The sequence below is a fragment of the Mastomys coucha genome, unplaced genomic scaffold, assembly GCF_008632895.1.
Source record: "Mastomys coucha isolate ucsf_1 unplaced genomic scaffold, UCSF_Mcou_1 pScaffold7, whole genome shotgun sequence".
Lineage (NCBI taxonomy): Eukaryota > Metazoa > Chordata > Mammalia > Rodentia > Muridae > Mastomys > Mastomys coucha.
Window position 1 is genome coordinate 63,694,191 of NW_022196913.1, and position 21,549 is coordinate 63,715,739.

At 45.3% G+C, this 21,549-nt stretch overlaps 1 protein-coding gene across 10 annotated transcripts in view; it reads left to right on the top strand.

Annotated features, from left to right (window-relative positions):
* Positions 1-21,549, top strand: part of Ntrk2 (neurotrophic receptor tyrosine kinase 2) — a 331,243-nt gene that overhangs the window by 128,562 nt on the left and 181,132 nt on the right. For 2 of the 10 annotated variants that reach the window (XM_031359022.1, XM_031359021.1), the window contains exon 13: positions 1,937-6,633. The exons of the other annotated variants lie outside the window; for them this stretch is intronic. In XM_031359022.1, coding sequence (XP_031214882.1) covers positions 1,937-1,974 — 38 coding nt within the window. In that variant the 3' untranslated portion in view covers positions 1,975-6,633. Of the gene's footprint in view, positions 1-1,936; positions 6,634-21,549 lie in introns of those variants that run through there. 10 annotated transcript variants of the gene reach the window in all.

Below are 21,549 nucleotides of genomic sequence, written 5' to 3' on the forward strand. Positions count from 1 at the left end.
ATATATATATACATATATATTTCTCTCCAGCATTGAATGTTTGGGAGAATGAGTACCTTGAATCGACAACCTTTTTATTATTATTATTATTATTATTATTATTATTATTATTATTACTCGGGGATAAAGTCTCCCATTTCCACCATCCAGTTTCTCCTGTTTTTATTGGCAAGCCTGACATCCTTATATTAATCCTATTGTTTCAGTGGGAAGGAATTCAAGACCTGCCTTCTTCAGACTTGCAGGAGTAACTGAGAGTTTGGCTTGCCAAGTTGGCCAGCTCAGACTCTGGGCCATAGTTTCCTTTGTTAGTGTTTGCCTGGAGGGAAAAAAAAAAAAACAGTAGAAACAAGACTGGAGACTAGTAGAAAGGAGAGCTAACTGTCATGCCAAATGACCCCCTAACTTCTCAGGGTTGCAGGTGATTAAACCTATGAATGATACCTGATGTTGGTACCCAGTTCTTTCTCAACTGGAAGGGCATGAGCAATGAATTAAGGCACAGAAATGAAGCACTATAGGTTCTTCAAATGATGCTCCGCATGTGGTCATTATTGCTCTGGAGGCAGCTGACACCTGTACTTGGCAGACCGACCTACTGGTGGAAGGCAGAGTGTCTGGATGGTGGGCTTTGAGGATTCTTCCAGGGATGAGCTCGAAAATGTCTTGAGGGCCTCTCATGAGGTACCATCTACTTTGCACTTGAGAATCTGATGGGGACTCATGCTAGTAACACATGAGGTTTACTAGAATTCTCAGTGTTTGTACTGGCCTCCCACAGCTGTGTTCAGAGAGAATGACTGGTGCTTTCTTACACTGTGGTGTGGACTCAGAGCTCCTGGGCTGGACTGGAGCTGTGGACTCAGAGCTCCTGGGCTGGACTGGAGCTGTACCACAGGATGCTATATGGCCTTGGGCAAATTGCCTAACCCTGTAGGCCTGGGTTTCCTCATCAGTAAAGAGGGCATGTTGGGAGAACTTGTCTTATTGGGAAAGTCAACAGGATAATTGGAGCACAGCATTTGAAAGAGAACCTGGCACAGAGAGCACTAGCTTTTAATGCTGTACATATTCTTTCTCCATCTGTAGGGCAAATGGAGTATCTGAAGTCAAGGAACTCAACATTCCTAGCTTGTATCACCTGTTATAGGGTTGGTGTTTCCATCTGCATTCAATAATTGTTCTCTAGTAGCTAATAATATATGGCATATATAATGTAGACATGTGGCTATGACTCTTTTATGTCATATAGTCACAAATACTATGCAGTGTTTGACATGCTCCAATGATATATATTAGGTTATGTAATTAACGTTACACTTATGTGGATATCATATTCATAGTACGGTGCATACTTACATTTAGGTGGATTTTAGAATTTCTGAGAAAACTATCTAGATTGCTGTGTTGCCCAACATTTTATGATTTAAAGCCCTCTAGGTTTTGGTCCAGCTATTGAGTAATGAGTCAGTTACATTGAAATAGTTTGATGAAATTAAGAAAGTAAAGAGAATTGAGGTTTGAGCAGAGAATTGTTGCTGAATTGAATTACCCTCATAAGAAAGTATTTACAAATTCTCCGAGGGTTGTTTATACTGTGTGCAGAGTTCTCCTCTTTGCATTAAGCTGCTAATGTCTGATAGAATTGTGAGTAGATTTGTGGGCATACATTGTTTGCATTTCTTCCTCGCATATTGTGTATCGTATAAAACGTGTATGAGTTTAAAACTAAGTTGCTCAGTCATGTGATATCCATGCTATCCCAATTTGTGTTGTTATTATGTATCGCCTTGCGTTTGAAACCATATTCCATGCTGTTTTATTTTGATTTAGTATGTTCTTTTTAAAGTGACTATGTTTGCATGTGAATTTCTGTTGTTGTTTTGTTTTTTTTTCTTTTGAGCATGACTTACGTTTCGCTTTGTGTTTCTTTTAGGTCTTGTTTTGTTTCATAAGATCCCACTGGATGGGTAGCTGAGATAAGGAAAGACAAAGGTTTGGGCTCTGGTGCTTGTCGCTTGACGCCCTGTGAGCCGAACTCTGGGACTACTGTTGCCCATCCCAGGAAGTGCTGCTTATTTGGGGGTGTCTGGTGGAAATGGGTATTCTCCGAGGATGTCTGCAGCCTGCTTGTTGTGAGCTGTGGCTGGGGAACCCCAAGGCAGAGGCAGGAGTCAGGCAGCTGAGAAGCAGCGGAAGGACACACTTAGATTCACCTTCTGTTCTTACAATAGCTCAAATGTAGAATTGAAGTGAAATCGCATTGGATTATGCCTCTCTAATGTAAAGTGAGCTGTTTGACTATACAGGAAATGTGCTGACATTAATTGCTTCTGTTTATTAAAGGTGATTTGCAAATTAAAATCTATGCATCTATCATCTATCCATGTATCTATCATCCATCTGTCTACCATCTATCATTATTTACCTACCTACCTCTCTATCATATCTGTCTGTCTATCTATCTATCTATCTATCTATCTATCTATCTATCTATCTATCTCTCATCTATCTATCTCTTATCTATCTATCTATCTATCTATCTATCTATCTATCTATCATCTATCTCTCATCTATCTATCTATCTCTTATCTATCTATCTATCTATCTATCTATCTATCTACCTATCTATCTAAAGTCATAGCTAGGTCTAAGTGTACACTAAAAGTCTAATCCACACATAACACCTATTTCAACAACATCTTCTGTTCTCCAACCCTGGCTGACTTCTGTGATTTCCACCTACAACCCAGCGACTGATAGACTTAAGGGTACATTTGTGGTGTCATTAGTAGGTTCTTTGTTTTGCTGGCAGCAAAGACCCAAACTCTTAGCTTAGGTGTCAGAGCACATAAAAGCTAAAAGTCCACCGGGCAGGTAGAACTGAGCAGCACCAGGGACTGTGTGGCCAGGAGTGTGCACTTGAATTAACCAGGGTCTGAGAATAACTAATGGCAAGGTATATGCATATAGGGAATTAAAGCCTTGTCCCTTCCCACTGCCCTCTGAGAACCACCTGCCCTTTAGAAGTTTGCCTAGCAAGAGGGCCTCACATCTCACACTGTTTGAATTACAGAGCTGCAGTTTCTCTAGAGTGAATAGGCCTGCAAGCTAAGCTGCTGGCCTGCTGCGAGAGGGAGAGCCTGCCTAAGGACAGTCCCTGGAGCATGCTGCCCTACCGCTGTGTCCTGACCCAGCAGCAAAGAGGTGGCCAGCTATTAATGAATGCATGCTTTATGGCTCTCCCTTCTCCTTGCTGAAAGAACAGCCTTCCATGTGTGTGTGGGGGGCCAACCACTCCCCCCCCACCCCCGCTTGATTCTGAACTGTGCGACCCTCGTTCACATTGCCTGGCAGTGGCCTTTGTGGGATCCCTGCTCCATCTGCACCAGGTGGCAACTTTGTCCATCCCCTCCACTCTCACTTTAGGTCCCTTTCAGAGCTAGGCTGGGGGGTATTTCATTTAAAAACCACACTCGGCTCTATTACACACTCACACATAGCTAGAGTGGAAATTTATTAACATTCCACTTTTTAAAAGGTAGTTTATCTTTAAGGATTTATAGGTTTTCCTCCTAACAATCCCAGCATGTTTGGAAACTATTTTGAATCCTCTGTAAGCAAGTCCATCAATCAACCAGAACCCATTTAGGCCCCACTTGACATAAGGCGGATACTGTGGTATTTTATACTGAGCCACTCTGGTATTGCTTGATTCGGGTCTTTTTGGTAAGTCTACGGGTTACAGTGTTGTGTTGGCCATCCACACACTGTGCCCGAGAGAGCCAGTCCATTCCCCAGACCTCTCAAAGGCTTTGTCTTCAGGTAGACCATGGGTCTCAGCATCGAAGGCTCCGTGTCCTGAACACCCCCCACTGCCCAGCTTGCTGCAGCTAAGTGACAGCTTCTGTCACTACTGAGATTTCTGTCTTTCCCAAAGGTGTTGACTTACCCAGAGGCCAGCTAAAAGCAGAAATCTTGACCCCTGAAAGGAAAGTGAAATTCAAACTGCCAGGCGCTCTTAAATATCAGCCATTTGGCACCAAAAACCCCAAACCAAAATAAAACAAAAAAAATTAAGCTTTGATGTTATTCCATGGAGCCATATGAGGATGATGGATTATTTAAAGATTATTTTATAAGTTCCTAAGACCAGAAAGAAAAAAAAAAGGAGGGGGGGATAATTTCAGTTAACAGCTAGGAGAAATGTAGGGTAGTTTTTTTGTTCTAAGATGTAAAGAAGTGGACAGATAAGGAGATTTAATATCAAATGTCACTTGGCATCTTCCAAGGGACAACAGGAGCAGCAGGCTATATTAGAAAATCATTTCTTATGGTTCCTGTGTTCTTTGCCTTTTCTTCTTTTTAACCCCCACGGACTGCCATCAGCAACACAGCTTTTCTTTCCTAACTTTTTCTTTTATCTCTGGCTTTCTTTGGTCCTCCAGAAGAAATCTGCTCTCTGAAGATTCACAATGGTGTGTCTTTTATTTTTACAGCATCAGGAAGGGAGACGGGACTTTTTTTTTTCCCCTGGAGTTAGATCTGTGGCTCTCCGGCAGGAATTGGCATTCCAGGGCTAGGCAAGTCTCCACACTCCAAGTGATGCCTAAACCCCCAGGAGCAGCTGCCATGAAGCCAGCCATGTCCCGGGGAGCAAGGACCCAAGTTTCAAATCTTATTCTCTAAGGAAGATGTGAAACCTGGATTTTTATATGAAACATCCCTATTTTTAAAAAGTTGGCTCAGTTATTTTTAAAACGTTATGTAGGCCAACAAAGCCTGCCTGTGGGCTGCCAGTCTGTCCCTTCTGTCTTAGAGTCATTGTTCTCCACTGTAGCTGTCTGTCTTTCCCTGAAAACTCTCTTTCTCCCTGCCTACCACTGAAGGCTGCCTTAAGCAAGTTCTGACATGAACTTCAGCAGCCTGAAGGTGCACGACTGTCTATTACCCTGTGTCCCCCACCTAGCTGGGACCCCAGGCCCTGGCACCCTGCTGGGTTGTTCTTACAGTCCTGTCTTCTTGCCAGTCTCCAAGCACAGAGCCATCCATAACAACAGCTAACATAGAAACAGTCCTAAGGCTGAAGAGGGCTGTCTGCCAGCAGGAGATGCGAACCCCAGTATGTACGAGAGAGACTCAGCTCAGCAGTTTCCCTTCCCACTCCTCCAGTCTCAGTCCCCCCCAAAGGTGAGAGAAAACCAGCACATTCCATCTTCATCTTTGGCCCTCTGTTCTTCTGGATCCTGAACTAGGCTCACAATGGCTAGGGTCTTGAAGTCTGTCCTCAGAGCTTACACAGCGACCTGCAGAGTAAGTGACTGAGAGAACATGTGGCTAAAGCAGTCGCAGGGCATGCTGAGTGCGAGAGAACAGGGCAGGGCACTTCCTTGCTCCTGCTACCCCCATCCTCTACCCTCCATCTTTCTAAACTGACCCCATGATAGACCAAGAATGTGTTCTGATTTTGTTGGCTTGCTCTGCCTAATTCTAATACACTCAACTTTCTTCTCCCCCTCCCCCTTTGCAAACTAGACTCTCAAGCCTGTGCTGACTTCTCTGTGAGGAGGTGATTCACACCTCCACCTGCTCTGATGCATGCTGTCTAGAATCCCTCCCTGTGCTTCCATCTCATTCGTTCACACTCTAATTGAAACTCGCTTCATCTTGTTTGGTCTAGACTGGAGATTCGTGGGGGAGGGCTCTGTTGAAGGGGAATGATTCCATACAACACGGAGCTCAGGAGGTGGCTGCCTCCAGCTGTGTGGGCTGTGTCAGGCACTCTGCTTTATGATGACAGAGCTCCCGGGATCCTGTAGCTCAGCAGATCTGACTCCAAGGAACCCGGTACAGAAGTTGCCATTAAGAACATGCCGCCCTTTTTGCATACCCTCAATACTTAGCAATCTGTCAAGTTTACCTCAGGGCACCTGGGACAGCCGAGGACTCTCCTGAATTTAGATTGCTTTCGGGGAGTGCTGCCGGGCTTAAATTAGGTTGACAGAATTTCCAGCCCAGAAAGTTATATGACAATTTCTGCTGGAGAGGCAGCGTCCCAGTGTGGATAACCATTTCCTTGTCCTGGTCTCAGGGGCAGAGGGACCTCCCAGCTATTTGAGCATGACATAAATCATTCACTCCGCATTTAATCTGGACTCACACTTTAGGGTAGCCAGCGGTAGTGAGGCAACTCTCAAAGCCCACACTACCACCCATTGTCTGTGTTCTGAATTAGTCTTCTTGGGAGGGAGAAAAACGCGTAAGAAACAAAGAAAAGAACCAGAGTTTTCTCACCAGCTTAATTTTAACCAATGCATTCATAAACTCACAAACAAATATGAAGTAGCAAGCCATTCTCAAGAAAGACATGTCCCTGGGTTTCATCCCTATCGGGTCCAAACCCATCTGCTGGAATCCAGAGGCAGCTCTTGACTCACTTTTGTGTCTTTTTTCCCCTATAATATTCTGGGTTTTCAAGTCTCTTTTTCCACATTTCCTGTAAACAATGCAGCTCTTTTCAAAAAAAGATTTTACTTTTAAGTGCTGTTTTAACAATGTGGCTAGACTATAAATGTACTTGCTGAATTCATCCATTTCTTTAACAAGCCAATAAAGTTTTATGATTCATCTCCATGTGTCCTGTGTTCTCTGTAGATTACACCCCCTCTCCTGCCCCCCAAACACACATGGCCCCTGTGTCATTGGTGGTTTGGGGGGGGGCTGAGACATGTCAATAAGGAGTTTTGGGGGAGTCTCACCTACTGTGGGTTCTAGAACAAATCATCACTTGAGAGTTCCCATCACACACACAAGAGACATGGTTTATGATTCTTACACTAGAATCACTTCCATTGGTTAAAAGCTATTTGGTACAGAATACACAACAAGGAAGCTCTGTGGGTGTTTACCAACTAAACTTTTATATTCTTTAGAAAATACTTTTGATGTTTAACCCCAGCAAGAGGGCACACAATGTCCTGTCAATTCATTCATTAAGCAACTCGTGTCAGACACAGAGAGCAGCTTGTATGGCCCAGGACAGAGACTGCAAGGACAGCAGTGACTGGAGAGACATGACCAGTTATGGCGGTGGTCAGCACATACGTCATGTCCCTTAGTCTCCATCACAGGCCCTTCAGACAGTCCCTTCCCCATTTCCCACTTTGGCCACAGGCCAAAAATAAGATTTAAACAACTGCATCTTGGACTTATTTGAGCTTATGACCACCTTCTGACCACCCTGAAGGGGTTATTGTCACTGTATGAGTGGTGTTTAACTTGGGGTAAATTTACCTTACAATCAAAAGGGAGTCTGCCCAGGATTTAAAGGACACGGATGATAGTTAAGGGGTATTGATTTTGCATATGTGTGCCAAGCAGTGTTCCACAGGCGTCCTAGGATTCCTCACAGCTCTATGGGGCTTACCCAACAGTACAGTTTCCATAGTTTGATGTGCTCACCCGTCCCTGGCCATTGAGCAGACATTATTCTTGACCACGGTGAGTTGTGAGGTGAACCAATCACTGAGAGGGTGCCTGATCCCAGTCTCAGGAAGCCCCTAGGTGTTTATGTCACCAAAGAAGCCCTTGCAGATCTTGGCACGTGAGCGTGGGACCTGCTGGTACCACCAGCACCCACTTTTCACCTTTTACCTTTGGAAGCAGGTTGTGTCAGGAGGTTTCAGTGGCAATTACCTCGTGAGAACCCAGACTGTGTTTGAACTGGGCATGGTGGATTTGTACTTTTGACCAATGTCATTGGGTGCCTTTGCTCATCTCCTTTGATTTCCAGTCTTTCTGATCCCCTGGGGTTGTTTCACTATCTAATGAGTGATCCTTTTTTTTTTTTTTTTTAAGATTTATTTATTATATGTAAGCCCACTGTAGCTGTCTTCAGACACACCAGAAGAGGGCATCCCATCTCATTACAGATGGTTGTGAGCCACTGTGAGGTTGCTGGGATTTGAACTCAGGAACTCTGGAAGAGCAGTCAGTGCTCTTACCCGCAGAGCCATCTCTCCAGCCTAATGAGTGATCCTCAGAGAGATCAACACAGCAGGGCTGGGGTGTGGTGGGATGGGATGTAAAAGAATGTATCCAGCTACCTCCATGAGCAGAATCCAGACAGTAGAGCAGAATGTCACAAAGGCCTGAGCTGGCCTTGGCCTCTGCAGCCTCCCAGCATGCAGCCACATGGAGTCCTCTCCCCCCAACCCCCTACTGGCAGGCCAGGATTGGGAGAGACTGCCAAGGGCATATGTTAATTTTCCAGTCATTTGGTCAAGTCCATCTCACATGCCACAAGATCTCAGAGCCTGTGTTTACTGAATTAAAATCTCTGCCCAACCACAAACTAACAAGCAGTAAGCTTTTTCCTTCCTTCTGATATTTTTATTACGTTTCCAAGGAGGGACGGAGAAACAACTCCTGTGTTTATTTTCCACCCTTTTATCTCTTTTTAATAATCCTCATCAAACTATAATCAGTTCTGAAGCACTGTTAAGTAAAAATGTAGGCTGTGCCGTTTGCTGAGGAGAACAGACTTCGTTCTCAGGTAAGTTTTCGAAGCTTCAGCCCAGGCCCTGGTGTCAGGGGTTAAACGCCATCCTGCCTTCCGAGGGAGATGGAAACACAGCTTCCTAAGATGCTTCAGGCTTTTCAGGAGAGACCCCCCTAAGCCGGTGTTTATTGTGCATGGATGTTGGAGTCTTTGATTTGGGGCAGTCCCATTGCCTCTCCATCATGTGTCCAAGTCTATGACTGAGTGTGTCATTTAATTCCACATCTGCCACATGTTGTCCTCCCAGGTCTGAGTAGAGAAGGGCGGCTGGACATACCTGGCACATTCTGTGGAGCCATCTAGAGGCCTGTTGGGTTGCTCCTTTGCTCCAGCCTTTTCAGCCATTGTTAGAGGTGGTAAAGGCTCCCACTGTCGTCATTCTCTGTGTCACCTCCTTGTCCCCTTCACTCACTGATGCCTCTTCTCCTTCACTATCTTGTTTAAGCTGCAAGGGTGAGGCTGTGTGCCTCAGTGGGACAGTGGAAACTAGAACACACGCTTAGTTCTTCATTGGATTGTGGCTTCAGGGCTATTTGAGGTCTAGGGTGCTCGGCTCTGGGTGACACCAGAGTCCACCAAGCAGATGTCACCTTTGTCCTTGGTGGTGACAGTCTGTGTGATGTAGTCTGCTGCTTTGGTTTCCATCATTTACATGAGAGGGAACTTGTTAGGGCCCAGGTGAGACTGTAGCCTGTGAGGCCCTGCCCTGCCCCCACCCTGTCTCAGCGAGCAGGAGCCTCCAGTCATCCTTTGGTGGCTGAGTCTGTCTTACTTCTGTCTAACCTGATGTGAGGGGCCTCTACCCGCTTAGCTCACTCCTTCCCCCCACTCCTTTATCTTTCTTAGGAGATATTTTGCTCTATTTAACTCTCATTCTGTTTCTGTATAGCACTCACATCCCAAATATGCTTCTTCATTTTTTTTTTATGCTTTAAAACTTTTAAATTGGTTGGATGGAGTCATGGGTGGTAGTGGTCTGTGTATGAGGAGAAAAAAGAGAGAAATTAGGTGTTGAGAGAACAGTAGTACATATGTGCAAAGATGCACACATGCACACACACATGTACATACATGCACACAGCTCTGTATACTTTCAGTAGTCTTTGACTATGTGGGATTTAATAACGGTGCGTAGATCATTCCACCTAATTATCTTCACAGTGCTCACTACTCACAGATGGTTAAAAATAAATAAATAAAAACCTTCCCATGTTATATATATATATATATATATATATATATATATTTTACTTTTTGTTTTTACTTTCTTATAAATAGCAAGAAATTTCGCTGAGAAGAAAATATTATAAATCCCACAAGGTTGGTGTTCTGTTCTGGGTTCCAAAATGTAGAGATTGAGTGGATTTCAAATTTGGCAAGGCCTCTGACTTGGCAGACACTCCTGTCCTTATTTATGGCAGCCTGGAAACTTCCACTTCCCGGGGCTTATAAATGATGCTGCCGATTTCGTCTCCCTCTCCTATCTTGATGTGAGTTATGAAATAACCAGCCTGAAGACTTCTTTTTTAACGTTAACCCTTGAGTTTTGGTATGAGACACATCTCAGGAAGAAAGTCCACTTTCCATTCGGTATCACCCGACAAAATGAAAAACTGGAAATGTTGAGGGTTAAGATAGATAGGATGGCAACTCTACAGCCTTCACTGTGGTTACAAAGGACTTACGGATCGGAAGTCCTCCGAGGACTACCCACCACCTGCTACACACCGATTTGAAGACACAAGACACATTCTCTCAGAGAGCTTTCCTAACAGCAGGAACAGGTGATGAGCTCCCTCCAGCTCCATTCTCTGGGGGAAACAACTAAGACATTGTCTTCCTCTTCCTCTTCTCCTCGCCTCTCTTTCACTTTTCCTTTTTCTCTTAATCCCTTCCTCAGTTCTATGAGGCCAATTCACCCACTCGTTCTCTATAGGGGAAGTGTTCCTCTGGGCGCTGTAGTGAGCAGGTTGAAGCAGTGGCCTCCAGAATGGGCGGGGCCTCCGAGATGGGGTGGAGCTTCCGTGATGGGCGGAGCAGACACATTTGCTGAACACACACAACAGGCATTTTCTTCTTCTTCTTCTTTTTTTTAAACTGTTGATTGCCTTTTGCTTTTGTTTTGGCCTCACTCTGAACCCCAGGATAGCTTGCAGCTCACAGCCATCCACCTGTGCCTCAAGCATGCTGGGATTGCGGTCATGAACATCTGGCCTGATAATAAACGCTTTCAAAGAGCAAAATATGTCTCCTCTGAGGTTGACACCAAGATACGGTTGGATCTGTCAGGCTTTTCACCCAGAGAGGAGAGGGAGAATGGGAAGCCAAGGAGATCTACAAGAGGCCCAGGCTGCAAGCTGGGAAAGCCCCTCAGAGCCTGAGGGGGCATAACAGGTTAAGTCACCGGGTGGCCTTCACTAAGGCAGTATCTCAAGGACTATTGGGGAGGTTTTGAGCCACAAATGAGCCAACTGAGGAGCTCTTCGTTTCCCAGGATAGCCCTTCCCTCTTTTCCCTGTCACTTGTAGTTACTGGCATTGAAGCAGCCTGGGGAAAGCTCAGCCTCCGTAGAGAAGGGATAGGTGGCAGACCACAGCTCCTCAGACCCTTGTCAGGTATTCTGTTACTGGGACCTGTGAGAGGTACTCTTGAGGCTCTTCTGTTGAAGATGCTGGCTTATTTAAGCCCTGCCTCACAGATGAGCTAGTTACCTACAGCTCTCGTGTCCCATGTAAAGCACAGGTACCCTCAGAAGAGCATCTGCATCTTCCATGCTGGACCACTGGTCCCAGCGTGCGGGGGTCGGGAGGACCCCTGCTTCCTTCGATGATCCACTGTAGGTGATCCACCGTCAAATTCAGCGCTTACGAGGGCTTCAACCAAAGTCATTCTGCACCACATGTGCAGTTCAGAAAAGTCGTCCATTTGAACTGCCCGAGAGGCCAGCTTTGAGCTGTAGCCGCCCTTTTGTTTATAATACCCTGATATGACTAGTACACTGAGCACTATTTCCATTTTGCCTGCCTCTGTGCTGAAACCACAAGTGCTTTTCTTTCAATTTCATTTCTTATCGCAGCAGCTCCTGCTATTGATTCATATTCTTTCAGGAGGGTGTCTATGGAGATACATAGCATCAATGCCTTGCCAGGTGGGTGAAAGACACAGAGAGTAGAGCTACACATCTTAAACAATAACCCTGCCCTGCTCTGCTGTAGACCTCCCTCCAGTGGATTGTTTTAAACAGAAATGATGCCTCATTCAGAGTCTATAAACTAGACTGAATGCTTTCTGTGTGCTAGAATGTTGGTTGTAGACTCAAACGCTTCAGAGACTTGGAGGGATCCAGGGCATATGTAGATGACGGGTAAAGACTGACTCTGTGTAGGACAGAGGTATTCCAGCCTCAGTCCTAATTTCTGTATTGGAATACAGGCTTGGGGAAAATAAATTCAATTTTTTTTTTCAAGCTGAAGGGAAATCTGGTATTTGGTGTGAGATTTCCCAGTTTCTAAACATTGGCAAGGCCCATGTCATTTTTTTTTTAAACCTCCAGCAGCCAAACAAGACAGTCTTTGTGCCCAATCTTGGTTGTTATAACTCGGCTGGACAGTCAGCCTGTGTCCTTCAGACTCAGTGCCTTCCCCACAGTATGAGTGCATAGACTTGTGTCAGGTTGGACGTCTTGAAGCTGATGCTGAGGCAGGGAGTCCACAGCAGTGCCGTATTAAAGCTAGCCTGAAAAAGAAATAGGGTACCGGACCCGAGAAACGGGCTGTGATGTGAGACAGTTTGTGGCGGTGGGTGTGGCCCAACCATCTGGGTCATATATATGCTGGGATATAAGCTACCTCTTGGGGCTTGCTTAGCTAGGAAGTGAGTCTCTCCATCTGGGTGCTTGCCTGACAGTACCTGCTGTTGCAATAGGACAGCTGTACAGCTCTGGGACAGAGAAGACACACAAGTGTGTCCTGGCCAGGAGCAGGGCACACAACACAGCAATGGTGGAACTGAGGGATTAAGCATAGCCCCAACCCAGAAATTCATTACTTTCCAAAGCCCCTAGGATTATAACAGGCCACAGCATCTGAATTTGTAACCAGTATTTGCCAATGTTTTCTGTAGTGTCTTTTTTCTACCCCTCCTCCTCCTCCTCCTCCTCCTCCTCTTCTTCTCCTTTTCTTCCTCCTCTCCCCTCCTCCTTCCTTTCTTCTTTTTCTCCTCCCTCTTTTCTCCTCCTTCTTCTTCTTCTTCTTCTTCTTCTTCTTCTTCTTCTTCTTCTTCTTCTTCTTCTTCTTCTTCTTCTTCTTCTTCTTCTTCTCCTTCTCCTTCTCCTTCTCCTTCTCCTTCTCCTTCTCCTTCTCCTTCTCCTTCTCCTTCTCCTCCTCCATCCCTTCTCCTTCTCCTCCTCCTCCTTCTTCTTCAAGGATCTCATATAGCCGAGACTGGCCTCCAGCATGCCATGCACCTGGGGAACGACCTTGAACTTCTAATCCTTTTGCACCTATCTCCCAATGCTTGCTTAGGCATTGCTAGTGATGGAACCTAGGATTTGAGTGAGCACTCCATCAACTGAATGATCAGCTTTTTAATGAGATAACCACACAGAGTCAGATCATTCTGGACCCCGATTATTGGTGTGTTAGCCTCAGACTCTCACCATCTGCATTTAGGAGAGCATGAAGAGAGGGAACCCTGGATATTGAAAGGAGGCAGGGGGTGGACTTAAAAAAGTCCATAGGGCCATTAGCACTCCAGACAGCCCTGTATAGACCCCCCCAAGAAAGCTCATGATAGCTCCCATTCTTGGTTGCTTTTCTATGAGCTTGGAATGTCAAATCTATGATTCAATCACTGTTCCTCTGTGCATGTACCCCAACTCAAGCAGTGTTTCCCTGTGCTGTGAACCCCAGTGCTGAACTTGTAAGACGAGAACATCTGGCAGTGGAGACTAGCCATCTCCACATTGAGTCTCTCCAGCACGCTAGCAGCTTCTGAGCTTAAACCTCTTCAATGTGTAAATGAAAGTTCTACCTTCTAGCTGCCAACCAATTTGCCTGGGTGGAAGCGCACCTGAGGTCAGGAGCAAAGTCAGGAGATGCACCATTGTCTGCCAACCGAGCATCTGCTGACCCACTCTTCTGGATTAGCCAGGATGGCTACTCTCCCTCTACTCTAACCAAAGTTTCCTTTCTGGTGTCCTTCAAACCTCTCCCACTTTCCCCACTCCCAAATCCCTCCATTTACTCCACATTTGGGAGTAGAACTCCTCTTCTGGCCCCTTTTCTTTCCGTGGGTCCATTCACAAAGCCCACGTTGACTTCCTAAAATGTAGAGCTGAGTGCAGGTGCAAGCATTCATATGCCCTTGGTGCAGCAATTTGCAAAAGTAACTAGATCAACTCCAAGTATGTTGATTCATACTGTTTTAACAGATTGACTTATTTACGTCTATGAGCATTTTGCCTGCCTGTGTGTTGTTGGTGCATCATGTGAGTTTCTGGAGTCTGCAGGTGTCAGACACCAAACACCTGAAGAGGGCATCAGATCTCCCTAAAAGTTACAAATGATTGTGAGTCACTGTGTGGGTTCTGGAAACTGAACCCAGGTCCTCTGCAGGAGCAACCAATGGTCCCAACTGCTGAGCCATCTCTCCATCTCCCAGTGTTTATGTCCCACACATGTCTTAACCAGCTCCACTCTTTCAGTTTCCGGTGATGAACACCCAGGTTGGCTTGGCTCTTCCTGTCTCTACCCTTTCTCTCTCAGTCAGAGTCCTGTTATTCAGTCATAGAAAACCTCTGACCATGGGCCCTGATATTCCACATCTAAGATTGCTTTTCCATAAAAGGAGGTGGCGAATATCTATGGTGTTGGGTGACCTGGATAATTAAATGAACAATAGTCTGGTGAGTCATCTGGCAGTATTTGACACATAGCTGCCACTCAGGAGCTGCCATAGAGCATCACACATAGAATGAAGCCATCTTCTCTCTTCTGGACTAGCACTATGCATGTCTGATCACTTGGCAACCAGAGGCCAGACTCCGCCTCTTCAATCAGTTGAATGGCCCATAAGCACACTTTGTTCCATGCCATCCTAGTGTGGGGGTCCAAATGAAGGAAATGAAGCCTGGGTGACCCCTCACCTGGATCGCTTTGGTCTCAATGCAGGAACGTCTGTGGCTGAGGCTGTGTGGGACCTCAAGTCAGAAAGACTTGAGTAGAAAATAAGAATGTTCTGAGCTAGGAGGTCACAGGAACGGTAAGTTTTAAGAACCCAAGTGAAACCAAATCTGCTTAAAGAACAATCCGGACAATGTTTTGGGGGGAACTTTTCTGACCCAGGAACAGCAATACTTTCAGATTGGTTCTCCAGGGTCACAGTAACACATGGTCTTGTGTTAATCACAATCTTGGTGATACTCATTAGAAACCTTTTTCTCCATTGTGGAGATCGGAAGCTGAAATTGAGGTCTTGGTGGTGTTGGCTTCTTCTAAGATCCAAGGGGTCTCTGGGCTTCCGGTCACTGCTGGTAATTGTTGGCATTCCCTAGTTTATAGTCACAACACTACATTCTCTTGCTCTGTTCCCGTGTCATCCTATCGAGGACTCTGTGTCCCCCAAATGATTTGACATTGGGCTTAGGGACAGTTTTAGAGCACCTTTCTTCCAAATAGATCACCATGACAGATCCCACAGTTAAAGGTTGGAAGCAACCTTTCCGGAGATCACCTGAGTGTGTCTACACATGATGGTGTCCATAGAATCAGAAGCCGCTGTGTCATCCCAGGTACCACCGGGGCCTTGAAAGATTATTTTATATAACATCGTACCTCTAGCCTGTGTGATGAAGTCACACTTTAAAAGAACTCCTGTTTGGGGGACTGAATGTAACAGTCTTTAAAGGATGTGAGAGATGCTGCTCTCTTCAGTGGTCTACACCTGTGGCCATCCGAGCAGATTCAGTGGACATTCACACTGAGGGAATATATACGTGGCCCACCTCACAGTGCAGCACAAAGGCATGGAGGAAGTGGCTGCAGAGAGCAGGCAGATGGCAGGGCTGACCGGACAACCCTCCAGCTGGGTGGCCATTCCCCATCCATCCAACCATCCATCCATCCATCCACCCACCCCCCCACCCCCCACCCATCTATCCATCCATCCATCCATCCATCCATCCATCCATCCATCCATCCATCCATCCTGCTATGTGCCCAGCCTCTTCTTCAAGCCCTGACTGAGTCCTGGGCCCAGCGGTGTGAATGACACTCCTGTCTGCATGGAACTTCATTTTTTTCGACCTCAGTTCCAGCTCCAGTTGTCTGGAATCCAGGGGATTGCTTCTCACATCACCTGCATTTCAAATAGATGTAACTGGGTTTTTCGTAAAATGTGATTACTTTTCAAACGTTGGCGGACAACTCCCACTTGGAAAAGAAAGTTACAGGCCTGATGAGAGTTGCCCACAGGCAACCTGCCTGTGACCTTGGGGTGGAGTGCGGTGCATGACCTCGGTCTTCAAAAACATTTCCCTAATGTCTGGGTTCTAAGCTAATTGCTCTTTCCTGACCTCATTGGAAGCTATGGTTGGTTTGTCTTTCTGGGCTCGATGTGCTAACTTCAGCCTCCCAGCCTTTCCTTTCCAAGTCCAGCCCTTAAATCTTTGATTACTTCTTCATGTTATTTGAGCTCTAAGCATCATGAGATTCCCCAGCCTTTCTTCTCTGGGGAGTCAGGATCTAATCAACCCTCATCTTAACACTGTATAGAGATCAGCACCGTTTTCTGACTCCACCAACCCAATTTTCACAGCCACTGAGCTGGGTTGACTTCCAACCTTAGGTGTGATATTAATTTCTCTCCAAGGAGCATAGATTTAATAGATTTTTTAATTAACATTTTTGTGAAATTGGAGCTGCCGTGCTATATGGTAGACTGATACAAATGTCTATAATTACATTTTTGGCACTATATCTGGGGACCAGTCTAGAAATGTTTGCTTTAGCCCCTTCCTAAAACATCTGATTTATGGGCAGGCTTCTCGATGCACACCTCTAGCAGACTCCGTTGTCATGACAACAAAGAATATCATTTGTCAAAGAACTATAACTTCATTTTATGTGGTAGCTAAAAATTTATCTTTTTGGATTTATTCTCGTGACAGGGAAAATTTTCGAATTTCCATAAATGCGCTGCTTCTCTCTAATTCTGCTTGTCTTTAGGGAGAGTCGGGCTGCAGACGAACCTCTTACCTTTCGGCTTACCTAGAGATGAACCTTTCTATCTGTTCCTAAAAGAACGCAAATGGACTCATTAATACCAAGGAAGCCATCTCCCGCGTGCAGTTGAATATTATTTTATTTCTTTAAAAAACTCAAATGAAAACAACTTCATTTGTTTGTTTTAACTGGTCAAATACAGTCCCACACAAAGGCCTGCAAGCCTCCCACCGAGTGACCTGTCAATCATGACGTCATGAGTTAGATCGTTGCAGGGAGGCGCTTCAGGCTAATGCTGAAGGCACATGGCAGAGAACCCTGTCTACAGTGGGGCTTAGAGGGGACTTGGTGTCTTTTGGTGATAAACAGGATTGTCTTTTTCTTTCTAAAGAGAAGTAAAATAATAATAATAATAATAATAATAATCCATATTTCTATGTAAACTGTTCTGGTTTCAAATGCCAGCAAGGCCTGTGCAGAGTTTTGTGTTTTGTTTGTTTGTTTGTTTTTTAACGAGGTTAAACAAAGCACATTTAGTCAAGTTCCTTCTTTGGGTCTCCAAGAGTGTTTTTGCCTCTCAGGCTCTGACTTGAAAATGTCCTTCCTGTTGGCCTCACAGGAGGCAACGGCCACTCCTGTACGGGCAGGATCACTTGTGACATGTGGCCCTCAGACCACGTGTGACAGCACACGTCTGGGTCCCATGCGCTCTTCCCTGACATTCAGGATAGATGGTGGGTCTACAGCATGGCTCTGGGGACCGCGCGGGGATTTATGGCACTTACATTTTGTGTTTGATGGATTGGATCACTTACTACTCTTTACTAAACCTTGTATTTTTCTTTTGTCTGGAGACTCCTGAATGGCTCCTGATTTTCCACAAGAGATAGCGAGGGTCTTTGCCCCTCAGTAGATTTGACAGTGTTTTGCTTCTCCTCTGTCAGTGGTGGGGCAGAGGACGATAATTCTTGGGAATGTGCCTTTTAAAACATCTGAGACAGGCTGGGAGGACGGCTCAGGCACTCATTAGAAGCTGGGCTTAGTGATGTGTGCCTGTAACTCTAGCAATTTGGGGGGAGGGAGAGGCAACCTCTCCCATAGGAGTGTGTGTGTGTGTGGGGGGGGGGTCCAGCTATTCTAATGGTATCAGCAAATTCTGGGTTCAGTAGGGACTCTGTCTCAAAAATATTAAGTAGATAGCTATAGCAAAAGATATATCCAATATCTACCGCTGGCCTCCACACAAGTACACATGGACAGAAACTAGTGCGCACACACACATGAATATAACACACAGGTGTGCCTCACAGCACAGGCAATGCTTCAGTACTCCAGTATTCGGTGGCTGAGGTTCTGCCCTGAAGTGGACACCCCCATCCTGACAAGGTGAGCAGCTCTGTCTGTAAGGTTGCAGCGAAGGTGGAAACCTCGTGGTTTGTCTGGCAATCAGACATGCTCTGCGATGTTCTCACTCCCCACCCGACCCCATTTCCCTATGTTGCTTGTCAGGCACCTGAGGAGTAGACTTCACTTAAAATTCCTCCTGTCCTTCACCCACTGTGTTCAGCTGCCCAAACTTCCAAACTTCTAGCGTTCTGCACATTCAACCCATGTTAAGCTTCGTGGAGCTTTAGTGAATCTTCACAAGCATTTGAGCTTCAATAACCCTGGTAGGTATGAAAGGGACACTTCTCAAAGTAGCACTCGGGACCTGTCACCAAGTGGAGCTCCTCCTGACAGTCTTCTCATCATGGTTTTTAGCTCTTTCTGTGTGGGTGTGTGTGTGCACATGAGTGTGTGGGTATGTTAAAATGTATGTACAAGTGTGTGAGAGTGTGTGTGCATGCATGTATGCAAGTATATGTGAGAGTCTTGTGTGTGTTCCTGTGTGTGCCTATGTGTGTGTATACTTGTATATCTATATGTGCCTAGGTATGTGCATGCATGTGTGCAAGTATGTGAAGTATGGGTATTAGAGTGTGTGAGACTTGTGAAAGTGTGAGTGTGTGTTTGTATACATGTGACGTGTGAATGTGTATATACGCACATGTACAACTATGTGTGTGAGAGTATTGTGTGTATTATGCATGTGTAAAGTATGTGTAAGAGAATTATGTGTGATAGCGTGTGAATGTGTGTGTGTATGTTTCACAAGTGTGTGTGGCTGTGTGAAAGTATGTGTGTACACACATGCTCAGTGTGAGTATGTGTATGTGTGATTTGTTTGCCTCTGTCTTTGAACTGTTCTGAGGCTGAAAGAGAGAAGGACTATATGTCAAGAGAGACCATTGAGAGAACCTGCCCACTCCGCACGTCAGGTGGGAGTAATCTGACCTTTCCTCCGCAGTTAGTGACGAAGGCAAACAGCTTTTAAGGGTACCTAATTCTGATTCTCAGATTCTGAACTTACTGCTTTCAGAAACTGTGAAAATGATGCTCTTACTGTGCTTTTAAAAACATATACATTGACAGGAAAGGGGTAAAGTCTCCTATGACCCTGTCATTATGAAGGAATAAAGTCTCCTATGACTCCATCATCATGAAGGAGTAAAGTCTCCTATGACCCCGTCATCATGAAGGAGTAACTTCTCCTATGACCCTGTCATTACAAAGGAGTAAAGTCTCCTATGACCCCGTCATTATGAAAGAGTAAAGTCTCCTATGACCCTGTCCTTATGAAAAAGTAAAGTCTCCTATGACCCCGTCATCATGAAGGAGTAAAGTCCTACGGGTCATTACGAAGGAGTAAAGTCTCCTATGACCCCGTCATCATGAAGGAGTAACTTTTCCTATACCCCGTCATTACAAAGGAGTAAAGTTTCCTATGACTGACTCTGTCACTACCGAAGCATCTCTACTTATTTCTCCGACACTTCCCTTGGCTTACAGTTGCTCCATGCTTGAAATAATATATTATTGTCCAAGTATCCAAAAATCTCCCTACCTTCTAGAATTAACATTTCTTACAAATAAATAAAAATGTTCATGCTCCACAATATTTTATACTGTAGATAAACTGTAATGTATTTAATCATCTTCGGATCTCATGATTAAAGGTAACACCTTAATGGACATTTTTGTACACAAACCCTTGTCCACATTCCTGGCTTGTTTCCCTTGGGATTGATTTCTAGAGATAACATTTCTAGGTCATGAGGTTTTAATATTTTAAGACCTTTGTAGCATATTATCCATTCCTTTCCCAGAAATCCTGACCAATTTACTGTCAGGCCAGAGGAGTACAAGAATACCTAATTCAGAATTCCACCATGCCGCTGCTGCTTTCAACCCATGTCTTTAGTGATTATGTGCTGTTTTATAGACAGTTGTGTGTGTGTGTGTGTGTGTGTGTGTGCGTACCTGCCTGTATCTGTGTACCTGCCTTATCTCTGTCTGAGTCTATAGATGTGTAATGTGTGTGGGTCTGTAAGGTTTTGTTTGTGTATGCATGTATTTCTATGTCTGCTTATGTGTGTCTGTGCACACACACACTGAGTGTGTGTGTGTATTTGTGTGTCTGTAAGGGTCTCTCTGTGTGTCTGTGTGTCATGTGTATCTGTGCCTGAGTCTGCATGTATGTATATGCATGTATGTGTCTGTGAGGGTCTGTGTGTGCTTGTGTCTATGTGCATCTTAGTTTGTCTGTATGTGTGTCTGCATGTGTCTGTCTATCTCTCTGTGTGTTTCCGGATTGTCTGTGTGTGTTTCTCTATGTGTATCTGTGTCTATGTATGTCTTTGTGTGTATCTGTGACTATGTGTGTCTGTGTGTCTATCTCTGTGTGTACCTGTGTCTGCTGATTATGGCAGAGCAATGTGTCTCTTCTGCCAGGGTATGACATGGTGGAGGCTGCTTGAGAGGAGCACTTACATCACAGCAGGCTGCACCTGAGTTTCTCTGCACAGGGTAGTTTCTTACAGAAGCCCTGTGAGGTAGACACGGCCACCCCTGTGCTGTAAGAAAGGAAGCTGAGCCTGGCCAGTGCTGCCAATCTTACTGGGTTTAAAGCTAGTAAGAGTCACGCCAGAGCTCATGTAGATGCTTGGGCTCCAGGATATAGCATTTTGGGGGGCAGGGTCCTTCATACTATAAAGAAAGAGACTTGAGGGCCTAGGCTTGGTGGATGGCAGACAGAATGTGTCATCAGCATAGGCAAGTGTTACATGAATTCTTCCAAGAGCCTCAGGTCCCCACTTGAAAGTAAGACAGACTGGTTAAGAGCCAAAGCGCTTGCCTTACATCACCGTTTCTAGAAAACAGTTATTTTGAGAATGAAAAGATGAAGTAAGGTTCAGAAAACAACATCCAGCGAACCCCAAGATTCTCGTGTCCTCCGGGGACTTCGGAGTCTCTCTGACCTGAAAGAGTGATTCTCACTGATTCGCAGTTAAGCCAAAGCCTTGGCGTGCTGTGTTAACATCAGCAGGGAGTGGAGTTGGCAAGCACCCGGTGCCCACAAAATGAAGGTGGGCATTTAGAGAGGGTCAGGGAAGTGTGTGGGGGAGCAGCTTGAGCACACAGACATCCACACAGGTGGTCTCACAAGAGGAAGAGTGTGATTCGGGGTAAGGTGGTTCTCATTGAAGATGCCTAAGAAACCCAGGTGAGAGACGTGAACAGAGAAGCTACTCTTGCTATGGTGATCACGAGCTGGATTCCGGGTGAAGCTGACACTTTGCTGGACTCGGAGGATGAACAAAGTGTGTTAGAGTGGTAACTTGGGAGAAGAGCCAGGATGGTGGCTGAACAGAAGTTGCTGAGGCCCAG